The sequence below is a fragment of the Pipistrellus kuhlii genome, unplaced genomic scaffold (assembly GCF_014108245.1).
Source record: "Pipistrellus kuhlii isolate mPipKuh1 unplaced genomic scaffold, mPipKuh1.p scaffold_m20_p_43, whole genome shotgun sequence".
Lineage (NCBI taxonomy): Eukaryota > Metazoa > Chordata > Mammalia > Chiroptera > Vespertilionidae > Pipistrellus > Pipistrellus kuhlii.
Genome location: NW_023425544.1, coordinates 769680 through 783139, shown reverse-complemented (window position 1 = coordinate 783139; position 13460 = coordinate 769680). Strand labels below are relative to the sequence as shown.

The 13460-nt window shown below is 38.6% G+C and overlaps 1 protein-coding gene across 11 annotated transcripts in view; it reads right to left on the bottom strand.

Annotated features, from left to right (window-relative positions):
- The window catches only part of RABGAP1 (RAB GTPase activating protein 1), a 110443-nt gene that overhangs the window by 20249 nt on the left and 76734 nt on the right, over positions 1 to 13460 (bottom strand). For 10 of the 11 annotated variants that reach the window (XM_036411869.2, XM_045572046.1, XM_045572048.1 and 7 more), the window contains 6 exons: positions 12718 to 12831; positions 7562 to 7636; positions 3997 to 4122; positions 3232 to 3375; positions 483 to 524; positions 105 to 233 (listed from right to left, as the gene is read on the bottom strand). In XM_036411869.2, the coding sequence (XP_036267762.1) occupies positions 105 to 233; positions 483 to 524; positions 3232 to 3375; positions 3997 to 4122; positions 7562 to 7636; positions 12718 to 12831 (630 nt within the window). The remainder of the gene's footprint in view (positions 1 to 104; positions 234 to 482; positions 525 to 3231; positions 3376 to 3996; positions 4123 to 7561; positions 7637 to 12717; positions 12832 to 13460) is intronic. The other variant, XM_045572047.1, reaches the window with a different exon arrangement.

Genomic DNA, 13460 nt, shown 5'->3' with positions numbered 1-13460 from the left:
AAACATTATTTTAGTGTGTTATAAATGTTATTAGTCTGATCTACAATAGTGAGACATTAACTGAACCCCTCCCCCCAGAAAAAATAATGCAAAAATTATTTTACCTTCATGTTGCAAGCCAATTCCATGAGCCTCTTTGCATTCTCTTCTGAGCGGTACCTCTTAGGAAGCTGGACCCTGAAGAACTTCAAGGCACCCTCAAAGTCTGTCAAAAGCAAGTCATCCTTCGATGTCTAGAAAAAGAGAGAGAACTGTGTGGAGAAAAGGTTCTTTGCTTTAAGACTGCACAAGAAGCATTTTATAATCCCAGCAGCTTTCTAGTTCCCAGAAGACAGTTCTCCCCTCCGTCAGAGCCACATGCTCATCTCTACTGCCAGGGACAACGTCCGAGCACAGTGCTGTTAGAATGAGACTAAGCCCCAAGCTATTGCAAGTGCTGAACCGAGAACGACAGATGACTCAGCTTATGAATAAATGTGTACCTTCAATAATCCAAGGGCAACATTAAAAATAACGCTGATTCCCTAAAAAAGAAAACACAAAAAGAACATTGTTAGAGTTCACATCTGGAATATGAAGCCATTTGTCTTCAGAATACCCCACAATTTTTAGAGCAGTTGTAAAACATTAATTAAGAAATAGAATTAACTTGAAAATATCTTAGAACATAAAAATTACAGAGCCACTGCTGAAACACCACGTAAAGGAGATCCAGTCTCTCATTCTTGAGAGAAGAGCTTTTCTAGCCCTACTCTCACATTCAATAGGAATACTTTCCTATACTTCCCAAGCAAAACATCTGACTCATAAAATTATGATCAGGTCCTGCCAGTGTGGCTCAGTGGATAAAACATGTTGGACCACACACCCAAAGATCACAGGTTTGATTCCTGGTCAAGGGCACATACCCAGATTGCAGGTTTGATCCTGGCCCTGGTGAGAGAGTGTGCAGGAGGCAACCAGTCAATGTATCTCTCACAGGATGCTCGATGCTCTCTCTCTCTCTCTCTCTCTCTTTCTCCCCCTCCCCCCACACCTCCTTCTCACTCTCTCTAAAAATCAATGGGAAAAATACCCACAGGTAAGAATTAACAACAAAAATTATATTCAGAAAATAATTCCTGTGGAACTTTAAATATATATATTTCGGAGAGGAAGGGAGAGGGTGAGAGAGAGAAACATCAATGATGACAGAGAATCATTGATCGGTTGCCTCAGTCTGGCCATGTACTCTGACCAGAAATTGAACATGACCTCCTGGTCAACACTCAACTACCAGCTGGACTAATTCCCCTGGAACTTGATTTTGTGTGGCCCCGCTCGAGGTACAGCAATCACTCTGAAGCCTGTGTCCTGAACCGACTCTGCTCCAGGCTCCCTCCAAACTGCCTCCCTTCCTCTAACTAGCTGGAAGATGGGGGGTGGGGGCAAAGGGCAAATGAGGGGAAGCACTAACATCTGATCAAATTAAACTATTTAAGTTTCTGGACCTCAGTTTTCATAACTAATATTCTCCCAAGGGTTTTCTGAGCTAATTCAAATGGTTGTGTATAATAGTAAAACCTGGACAACTCAAAGATTTGAGATTAGGAATTGGTTACATAAAATATGGTATATCCAAATGGGATACTTGGCAGCAATAAGAATAATGATATATTTGGTAATGTTATTTCTTATAATGTTTCAAGCTGGGTAGAAGGTACAAATTCTTTAAAGGACTTCCATGTTTTGCATATGGTAAGATTATACAAAAAGAAAGATGGTATTGATGTGTGTCAAGATATGTTCAAGTACATGAAATGAAAAAAGAGATTACCAAATAGTATATATAGCGTAATCTTATTTTTAAATATATACTGACCCATAATATGCATTATTATATAATATTCCATATAGAAAAAAAACTATTCCATATAAAAATTACATGCACATATATAAAGACAAAAAAGGCTGAAAGAATATATATCAAAATGTTAAAAGTAGTTACCCTCTGGACAGTGAGATTAGGTATATTTTTAAATCTTTTTGCTTATACTTTCTACAGTTTCTATAATAAACATATACACTGAGTGGCCAGATTATGATGATCTCTGCATAATAATCTGGCCACTTAGTGTATATCCCATGTAATAAAAGGCAAATATGCAAATTGTCCCCTCCACCAGGAGTTGGACCAGCAGGCAGGCCGGACCCCACCCCTGCACGGGGCCTCTAATATATATATATAGATATATAGATATATAGATATATATATAGATATATAGATACACACACACACACACACACACACACGCACTCTGTGAGTGGCCAGATCATTATTATTATCATTATTATTATTATTATTCTTACAGTGTGTGTGTGTATTTTAGAGGCCAGGTGCATGAATTTGTGCATGGGTGGGGTCCTGCAAGCCTGCCTCCTGGTCAAACCGACAATTTGCATATAGCTTTTTATTATATAGGATATACACTGAGTGGCCAGATTACTATGTGTTCAGAGATCATAATAATCTGGCCACTCAGTGTATATTTTTTAAATTAGTAACATTTTTCTTAAATACACACACACACACACACACACACCCAAAACTACATTGTGGCAAAGACTGTTATTTATTATCTACTTTCTTTTAGCAATAAAATACCACCCCCACCCCATTTTTAGCAATTCCTACCAAACTTAAAAAAAAAAAAAAATCTCTCTTGTAATAGGTGTGGTTATGTACCTAGGCTCATTTCCACTTACCAATAAAAGTAAGTGGAAATGTACTTCCAGGAAGTCTCTTTTAAAAAGAGGCCATGCACCCTCTCCTGTTCCATTCTAACCCTCCTAGCTTAAAATGCAGAGTTGACTGATAACTAGCACTCTCATCAGCCATAAGGATGAGAGTCACACTCTAGGGAAGGAAGGTTACTGCCAATCTCGGACTTCTTTTACATGAAAAATAAACTTCCATTTTACTTAATTGCTGCTGTTTTGAATTTTTTCAAAACAGCAGTCAAACCTATTATAATACTAACCAATACAAATGTCTAACATATGGTTTGCTTGCTTTTTAAGCTGAGAGTGCCTTTTAACAAAATGTGATCATTAGCTTTGGCACAAGGAAGAGTCGCTGAAACTTGGATTTCCCAGCACTGAACTAAAACAGAGCAGAACAAGTTCTGTTTTGACTGCTGTCATCAGGAGGACACTGTAACACTCCGAAGTGCTATGGTCTCCGATACGCACCTCACACAACAGCAGGTCAATGATATGGAAGACCATGTAGAGAGGGAACTTGGCAGTGAAAAGCGTGAGAAACCACTGGGAGGCGTACATGTGTGCTTCAAGGCTTATATCCAGGAAGTGGTTGTACAGGTCTGGAATAGACTCCTGAAATAGAAAATTAATTAGTTTTAGGCCACATATGCAGCTATTCAGCTCCCACTCAGGAGGCTTATAAATCTAACAGGAATAGGCTTCAGAAGTCATATATTTCTATTTTTCTAAAAATCTCCAAGGGCTCAGAAGAACACATCATCTGACATTAAACTGGCACTCAGCTCCCTTTTCCAGTCCACACACTAGCTCTAAAGAGGAATCCTCCCCCAAGTGGTGACAATTATGTGTAAAGGCAGTTTTTCTTTCCAAGTTGTGAAATGTTTGGGAAAGTTTGTTTCACTTTTGTTATGGAGTTTCTAACCAATAAGCGTCAGGGCCCTGGTGAACACTTCCTGACTATGCTGTGTTAGAGGCCTGACAAAGTCTGCTGAGATTCTGAGTGTTTTATGAGCCTGAAAACCCAGCTTACACCCAACATGTTCACACCTTATGAACCTTGGCATCATCATCACATCGTGAGAAATGAAAACAAACAAAAACACCTATCCTTCACCCTGGATGGCTAAGGCAACACCACTACTCCATGGCACCATTTCATCAATCTACTTCTCCCTAGACCATGTTCTAACTGGCAAACGCAAGCTGGGTTGTTGTTTTTTGGTTTTTTTTTACCTGCATGAGACGCTCCAACTGGTAAAATTTGCAATGCAAATCTTCAAAATTTTGCTTGAAAAGTTCCCTGAGACCATAGTCAAACATGATCTTGACCAGAACACTGAATGCCTGTTCTTCAGGCATCTGTAACAGACAAGGAAGGGCAGGAAAAATAAAACCACAAAACATATACAGAAGTTTTTCAGTACTATATTAAATTCATCCTTCTACTCTCTTATTTGAATAGTAGGAAGTTTACTGGTACTCAGTACTTCATAACATTCATTCACTCAACCACGAAATCAAATCCCTAAAATTTGATTTTAAAGAAAAATACTGATGTGAAAGAGAAGCACCGTGAGAAGGAAACATGGATAGGTTGCCTCCCACACTGGCTCAGACCACTGACTGGCCTGAAACCTGTGTGTGTCCTGACCAGGGACAGAACCTGCCACCTTCTGGTGTTCAGGATGACGCTCTAACCAAATGAGCAACAGCGGCCAGGACTCAACCAAAAATACTTAATGGTGCCTCCTCCATGTCAGACACTGTTCCTGACCTTGGGGAGTCTCCCATATAACCACACACAGTCACTGTAATGTGAAGCAGGCAGAAACAGGGATGATGAGAACATAGGAACAGGGAAGCCTGAGTCTGCCTGGGGGAAGGACAGAGGCTCTGTAGAGAGGACAGGATTGGAACAGGGCAGGACAGGTGGATAACAAGTGTAGGTTTCACCTTTCCCAAATCATGAGATCTTATAAATCATTTTACCTTCTTTGCCGCCATTTTGTTCCAATAAAAATGTTTTACTTCCTCACTGTTATGAAAAAAGATGCTAGAGAAACCTTAAATGTTCTAATGCTTGTGGTAATGCTTAAACTACTATAGTTTAACACTCACAGCAATACTTAAAGTACTACAAAAACCCTATTTCTATTTACAGATGTTACCTATTTATAATAATACCTACACCTTTTACAGCTTTACAGAAAACTATTTCCCCAAGAGTATGGCAAATGTCTCATTTTCAAAATAAAAAAGAAAACACTGGAAATGTTATTTAAGGCTTAGTGTGACTATAGCAAGCCTTCAAATGTCAAGAAGGTGGGCAGGCTTCTGTGGAATAAGACAACGGAGGTGGGCCGAGCACAGAAATCACTAGAATAAGGCAGAGGAAAAGAGCAAATCAGATTAAGTAATAAGTTACAACAATGCAGCATATTATTGGAAAGTTAAGGATTTGGAGCAAAGGACCAGACCTTTGAGGTCTTTGTCATGAAAGGCAACTTCACTCTTCCCCACACTCAGGGAGATGTGGTCTGACCCCAGTGGCCTTTCAGTTAGGCAGCACATCTGCCCTCAGGCTGACATTTACCTAACACAATGGCAAGCAGCAGAGAATTCAATCGAAGACACTGTGGATTTGATCAGGAAATCCATTTTAAAGGGGTTGTGATACTTGTATGGGGATAAATGTCCTTGGACTGAAGTTGAGAACAAAGATAAACCACATAGGTCTGTGAGACTGAGATAAAAAGTTTGCCTAAAACAACAAAACAAAACAAAATTTTAAAACTTTACCTGTTGATGGATGTATTAATTAGCTTGTGTGAGCATTTCATAATTTAAATCAAATCATCACACAAACATACACACACACACTTGTTTATTAATGTCAAAGCTTTTTCATATTTTTACATGCCTACCAATAAGCTATATTCAGTAATAAGACAGAAAGTAGTTTCTGTTTTACTTTTATTACAACCTTGTATTTTACTTGCATTATAACACAAAATGACTTAAAACTCTTCCACAGCTTCCCCTTGCTTAGAGCAACAAATCCAGCCTTCTTGGCCTGGCCTCCACAGGTCTACGAGGCAGGTCTGTTATCCCCCCAGCTCCCTCTCCTCTTCCCATCACTCATGACATTCCAGTCCTACTGTCTTTCCAGTTCCTTCCAAATGCCAAGTTTTCCCAATTTCAGTGCTTCTATATATTGTATAATTTCCTTTCCTGGGAATGTTCCATTCTCTACTCTCGTTTTTTAAAATACTTTTATTATTTTCATAAGAATGTTAAAAAAAAAAAGTTAAAATGAGAACCCTTCTCATTTTTCAGGGTTCACCTTAAGGGTTACTTCCCCAGAGGAGCCTAGAATCTAAATTTGGATTCCTTGTTATAATCTTGCATCAAACTTCTTTTATTATGTCTTCATAGCACCACTGCAATTAATTTACTTATGTGACTTTCTGCTTACAGGTGGTCAGCTACACTAGCTGTGTATCCATAAGGATTGAGACTATGACTACATTATTCTCTTCTGATCTCTAGCACAATACAGACCATACAGGCGCTCAAAAACTCTCAGTTAACATCACCTGTGTCTTTTTTGCCAAACATTCTAACTTGAATCATTAGGAAAAGATAAGACAAATCAAGAGTGTGTGATCTTTTATAAGATAATTTGCTAAAATGTTTCAAAATACATTAAAAAAAAAAAAAAGGCAAAGGGGTAGTTTAGATTAAGAGAATAAAGAGAAGTGACAACCCAATGCAATGCTGGAATCAATCAAATGCAATTCATTGATCTGGGTTAGGAAAAAACCTACCTATAAAGGACTTTATTATATAAACAACTGGAGAAAACTGAACTGGGGATAAGCCAATGCTGAATCACTGAGAATTTCTTGGATGTGACTGTGATATTATGGTCACGTCCTTAGGAGATACATGCCCAACTATGTAGGAGTGAAATATGTTGATGTTTGCTACTGACTTAAAAAATTTTTAATAAAAAATTGTGTGTGTGGCCAAAACCGGTTTGGCTCAGTGGTAGAGCGTTGGTCTGCGAACTGAAAGGTCCTAGGTTTGATTCCGGTTGGGGACATGTACCTTGCTTGCGGGCACATCCCCGGTAGGGGGTGTGCAAGAGGCAGCTGATCGATGATTCTCTCTCATCGATGTTTCTAACTCTCTATCCCTCTCTCTTCCTCTCTGTGAAAAATCAATAAAATATATTTAAAAAAAAAATTGTGTGTGTGTGTGTGTGTGTGTATGTATGTGAAATAGAGGAAAAGAGAAAATGCAGAGTGAGAGTCAGAGAAAACAGTGTGTTAAAATATAACTGGTAAATTAGGTGAAGAGTATATGGGTGTTCACCTTAAGATTTTTTTCAATTTTGCTGTGGATCTAAAAAAAAATTATCATTAAGTTGGATAAAAAAAAATGGCACAAAAGAAACCCAACTCCTTCACCTTCCTCCTACCCCAATATATAAATCCCAAAACAAATATTAATGAGAGGATAAAATGTCCCCAAGGATCCAACTAAGAATTAAGTCTATCTAAACATCCTAGCAAGAAAAAAAGTCTACCCTTGTACCATTTTTCAACACTGTCACTTATTCTCACGTTTCTCTTCCATGATGACATTAACTTAAAAAAAAAGTTTTCCAGATATACGAGTTAAAAATCATGTCCTAGAGCCTGGCCAAAGCCAATACAAAACCATACACAAGATTAAGGCTAGTATGAGCTGGGGTAGGCCATGTCTAAGTCATAACAGAGACACATTTACTCACATGGAGAAGCAGAACAGCAGCGAGAAATGACTGGCCCTGGCAATAGCCAATCTCTTCATCAAATACAGAATAAGCCTGAAAAACAACAACAACACAGGAGGTGTAACTGAATGTAGTCAGTCATAGGCCACAGTTGCCCTATAGGACCTTGAACATAGGAACTGGAAGATGCTACCCACCCTGCACTGTGGCATTTTGATGGTCAATGAATGATGCAAACATTTCTCTCCAATCCCATTTTTTATTTTACAATAAATAAAACTGTCACCATGCCACCTTCTGTTGCCAAGAAGCAGAGAAGGTTATGCAAACACCACTTGGGCACTAAAAAAGGTTGTCATAACTCATTGCCTTTTCCCTCTGTCTGAAAAATAGGCTCCAAACATATTCTATTCGCCCAGAATTCCCTCTTCTCTGTGCTTCTATGGTACTTGCTACACGTATATGGTTGTTATGCCCTTACCTCACTGCATTTTAAACCTTCATCCTCACACATAGCAGGCACTCACTAAACACTGTTAATGTTATTCATCTTCGTTCTGGGAAAAAGTCTTTTGGCAAAGACACCAAAATACAATTCTCTCTGCAATGCCAGTAATAACTTTTCTGATAAGAGGGACTGCTCTGAAACAGCTTGTGGGTTCCTCTGGAATTCTTATTTTGTATTTTTCTTGGCAGCGGAAGATCACTACCCATCTCTCCAATCATCATGTTTAACAGAATACTGACATCTAACATTCCTTGTGGTTTGCTCTTTGGTTCTTCAGCTGTTTTTCAATCTTGTCTTTATGATTAATACTCTGGTCCTCATGTAAGTTGTGGTAGAAAGGGGAATTCCTATAGATTCAAGATGTTATTTCCTGTATGACAAACTTATTTCTAATGAAACTCCCTTCATTATCCACAAGTTTCCTTTGTGTCCCAGAATGCAATTTAGAATGTGTTATGTTTAGAAATCAAATCACTTAGCAAAATGTTATGCCAATGCTTATTAGATGAAAATTAAGTCAACATATATATAAATCTTATCATTAGACTTTGGTGAAACTCTAGCTTTTTACATATGTATGCTATAATCAGGTTTTCATGAATTCAGGTAAAATTCAATATAATCACATATCTCCCATTTGATCAAAGCTTGTCTGATGAGAGGGCCACAGAAAAACACATACTTTTCCAAAAACAAGATGTGTATAGGGCTTAGAAATGACCTGTTTATAATACAATAGTTTTATATTCAACTATGTAAATATTAACAAGTGTTAATACCTATGTTGTTAAAACTGTGTTACAAACTAATAGTAATATATGCAAACACAGCTCAAAGTTTGTGAAGGTTATCAATCAGTAATTGATTGTTCAAGAAAGAACACAGGCTTCAGAGTTAGAATTGGGCTGAAATCCCTAGCAGCTAATATCCAGGTCAAGAACTTAAGCCTATTACTTATATTTTTTACTACAGGCCCGATTCATGCACCAGTGGGATCCCTCGGCCTGACTTTGGGGATCATGCCAAAACCAGCTCTCCAACTTCCCCTGAGGGGTCCTGGATTGCAAGAGGGCAGTTCTCAGGTGACACACCCCAGAATCGGGCTCCCTCCTCTCTGGTTCCGGGTGCATCACCTGAGAACTGCAGCTGCCAAGTCACTGCAGCTCAGCAGCTCCTGAATTGAATGTCTGCTCCCTAGTGGTCAGTGCATATCATAGCTATCAGCTGGATGGTCGAATGGTCAAATGGTCACTTAGGCTTTTATATATACAGATTTGTAAGATGAGAATAATCATAGTGTTTATAACAGAGTCGATGTATTATTTTCAGTCCTCTCATGTCACATACTCAGCACATAGTTTAATCAATTATGCACTAGGCTGAAAATGTATTGACTTTCTACAGATAGAGAATGGAGAGGAGCATATTTTTCAAGCTTATGGAAAAGCTTGAAGGAATGCCCACACACATGAAAGTACATGATATATTTGGAAAAAGTCTGGAAATAAGGTTCATGAAAACTATAAAAAAGAAGTAAAGGCATTTCATCAATCCAATATTTAATGCCAAGCACTGTGCCAAGTGCTCCCCAAACTAACACACATAAGCAATGATCCCTGTCCTTGAGAACTTCACAGTTCAGTTGGGGAGTTTGACAAGTAAATCAACCAGAATATATTAAGAAGTTCAATGAGGTTGAAATATAAAGTATGTAGAGAATAAGCCAGGATATATTATAAAATGCCTTTACTGTTAAGTTAAGGAGTCTAGGTCCAGGAAATAAACTAAGATTTTTTTTTTTTAAATTTGATTTCAGAGATGAAGGGAGAGACAGAGAAACATAAATGATGACAGAGAATCATTGATTGGCTCCCTTTTTTGCATGCCTCACACTAGGGATCAAGCCAGCAATCTGGGCATGTGCCCTGACTGGGAATCAAACCGTGACCTCCTGGCTCACAGATCGATGCTCAGCCAGGCCACCCGGGCCAAACTAAGAATTTTTATTTCATTCTGTGGGTTATGGGAAAGGATTATACGTTTCAGTGGAGGCCAGTGAAGTGATTCTTCAGTCGACAAAGAGAAGATAATAGATAGGCTAGAATCCAAAAGCAAGGTAGCATCTGTAAGAGTGCTGGCACCATATGATAGAGACCTGTGCGAGGATGTGGACAGCGAGGGAAGTATGACTAACAAGATACATCAATCATACCAAATTCAGGCCAAAGGATGGAACTGAAAACTAACAGAGAAGTGATTGTATTTTCAGCAAGACAATGGCAGTGGGGTAAAGAAAAACTGTTTTTCATTAACAATGGCATTGGGGTAAAGAAAAACTGTTTTTCATTAAAAGAGAATAACTAAACATATGGATATGCTGAGTCCGGATTCTAACCAAACTTTAGACATTTAGGGAAATCTGAATGAGTGGCTACTAAGTGATAGTGATGGATAATGATGGATGCTACTACATGGAGAATGGTCTTATTTTTTAGAGATGTACAGCAAAGAATTTAGGATCATGATAGCTGAGATTTGCTTTAAACTACTTCAAGGAAAATGTTAATGAAGCAATTGTAGCAATATATTGATAAATATTAAATCTAGATGAAGAGACATTTACAGCTATACTATTAAATTTTTACGTCTGAAAATTTCCATAAACATTTTTCCCTGGCCAGTGTGCTCAGTGGGTTGGGCATCGTCCCATGCACCAAAAGGTGGCTGGTTCAATTCCTAGTCAGAGCACATGTCCTCGTAGGGAATGTGCAGGAGGCAGCTGATAAATGTTGCACTCTCACATTAATGTTTCTCCCTCTTTCTCTAAGTCAATTAAAAAAAAATTTTCCCCATAATACAGTTGTCCCTCAGTATCCACAGGGGATTGGTTCTAAGACCCCTGTGGATATCAATCTGCAAATGCTCAAGTCCCTCATATAAAATGATGCAGTATTTGCATGCAATCTATATTTGCATATAGGCGATAGCGGGGTGTGCTTCCACATGACTTTATTTTCCTGGATTCAACATAACGATTGGGGCATGGCAAATTCAAGTTCTGGTTTTGGAACTTTCTGGGACTTCTTTTTTTCTTGAATATTTTTTGATTTGCCACTGGTTGATTCAGCAGATGCAACACCAGTGGATGCGGAGGACTGAGTGCAAAACGTGTTTGTAAATAAGTTCTATTTTTAGTAGATCTGTTTTGATTTATTTGATAGACTTTCATGGAGACCAGCTAGGCCTTGAGCTAATGCAGATGTGAGAACATCTGTGTAGCGGTAACAGCTGAAGCTTTGGGGGTGAAAAGACTCACTAAGGAGACAGTAGAGAGCATAGCACTCAATGAGTGAACACCTATGTCTCAGGAGGCAGGCCTGTTTCAGGAACAGGCATCCAGGGATAAAATAATGAGGGATAAAATTGTGAGAGAAGGGAGAGCACAACCAGGAGGGTGAGAAGTCAAGAGGAGAGAGAGCTACACAAAGATCATCATGAGGTAGAAAGCAGAATGCAACAGGGTTAAAGGCAGTGAACAGAAGGTTTCTTTCCTTTTTATCTTTAAATATATTTTTATTTATTTCAGAAAGGAAGGGAGAGGAAAAGAGAGATAGCAACATCAATGATGGGAGAGAATCACTGATTGGCTGCCTCCTGCACACACCACACTGGGGATAAAGCCCACAACCTGGGCATTTGCCCTTGACCAGAATCGAATCTGGGACCCTTTGGTCTACAAGCTGATGCTTTATCCATTGAGCCAAACTGGCTAAGACCACAGGGTTTCTTTCTGGGAAGCTGGATTGGCTGCTTAAATGGGAAGCATAACTGAGAAGGGCTAGAAAAGAATGATCAGAGAAGGGGATTTCAACCAAAATCAGAGATTTGTACATCCTATGGGGAAATTAAAATTAAACCCAATAAACATTTCTGTAAATTCTAACTGCCTATATAGTTTAAAGCACCTAGTTTATCATTGAAGAATCACCCTTTATTGCTAGCCTGTCCTAAAACTAGTTGTTAGTTTCACTTTTTCAATCATAATATGTAAGTTCCTTAAGGACACTTCTCATTCTTTGACTGTATTTCATATGTACCCTGTTTCCCCGAAAATAAGACAGTGTCTTATATTAATTTTTGCTCCCAAAGATGCGCTAGGTCTTATTTTCAGGGGATGTCTTATTTTTCCATGAAGAAGAATACGGTACACATTTATTGTTAAAACTCCCAAGTACATACCTTTTAACAGGCTGGTCAGTATTTCCCAGCACTTATTATGCTGCAGTGTTAAAAGTCCACCTGGATAGGCATTGGCATGTCCTACTGTCCGACTATCCCAGGTGGCAAGTGCATCATTTACACTGTGCGTACTGAAAAGGAGCTTGCAATATTACAGAACTCAACTGGTTTCATAAAACCAATTTTTTAAAAGTATAAACGTGGAGCCAGGCAACTGTTATCTGAAAGTCTTGATTAAAAGGGTAAAAGGAGCCCTATCATTTTATTTCTAATTAATTCCTATTCATCATAGTCTAAAATTGTGTTCTTATCGTTGATTTTACAGTCTTATACACATTACACTTTGTAGTTGTATTTTGCATAATATCCAAGAACCACAGTGGCCATTCAAAACTGAATCTTTTTTTGTGTCTGTGACATGAAATACCTTGCATATTTTATATAAGGAATCTTGTCCATCTCCTCCTGTATCCTTAAAGTAGTCGTGGGCTGGGAATGTCCGGTTAATATCCCGGGTGATAGCACTGTCCTGAGGAGACTCCTGTGAAAACACAAAGAAAGAGAAGGCTTAGCGGTCAGTCCTGAACCCATATGTTTTGGTTTATACAACAAGGTCTTCTCATTTACATACTTAAAGAAGCTTCAGGAACATATATACACATATGCATGCCCAGAGTTACTACATCTTTAGGAATCAACTATTCAAACAAAAGCAAAAGCTAATATTAAGGTGGGGGGGGAGACTGAAGAAAAGCAACCTATTTCACTCTATACACCTCATGTATAGTCCATCCCTGCTGCAAGAAAGTGATGCTGGTGCCCTTTCTATTGTAACAGGTAAAATGTTCTATTAAAACAGACTTACCATAGGAAAATGCCATGTCTAATCTCAAAAGTAGGGAGAGTGCTCCTGTTTAAAAAGCTGGGTACAAAAATTGCTGCTTTAATTGGTTCTTGGCATGCAGATTATGTGTCAGGTTCTCAATAGAAAAGAGAAGCTCCTGACGTGTGTAATACTTTTAACAATAAAGAATTATTTAATAAATAAATAGAAAAGAGAAGCCCCTGAATTGGGTTTATCCTAGGTGCAAGTGGCATAAAAAATGTGCACATCAGTATGAGCAATATGAACCCAGTCCACCAAATGCCAAGGGATTCAACAGGCTACGG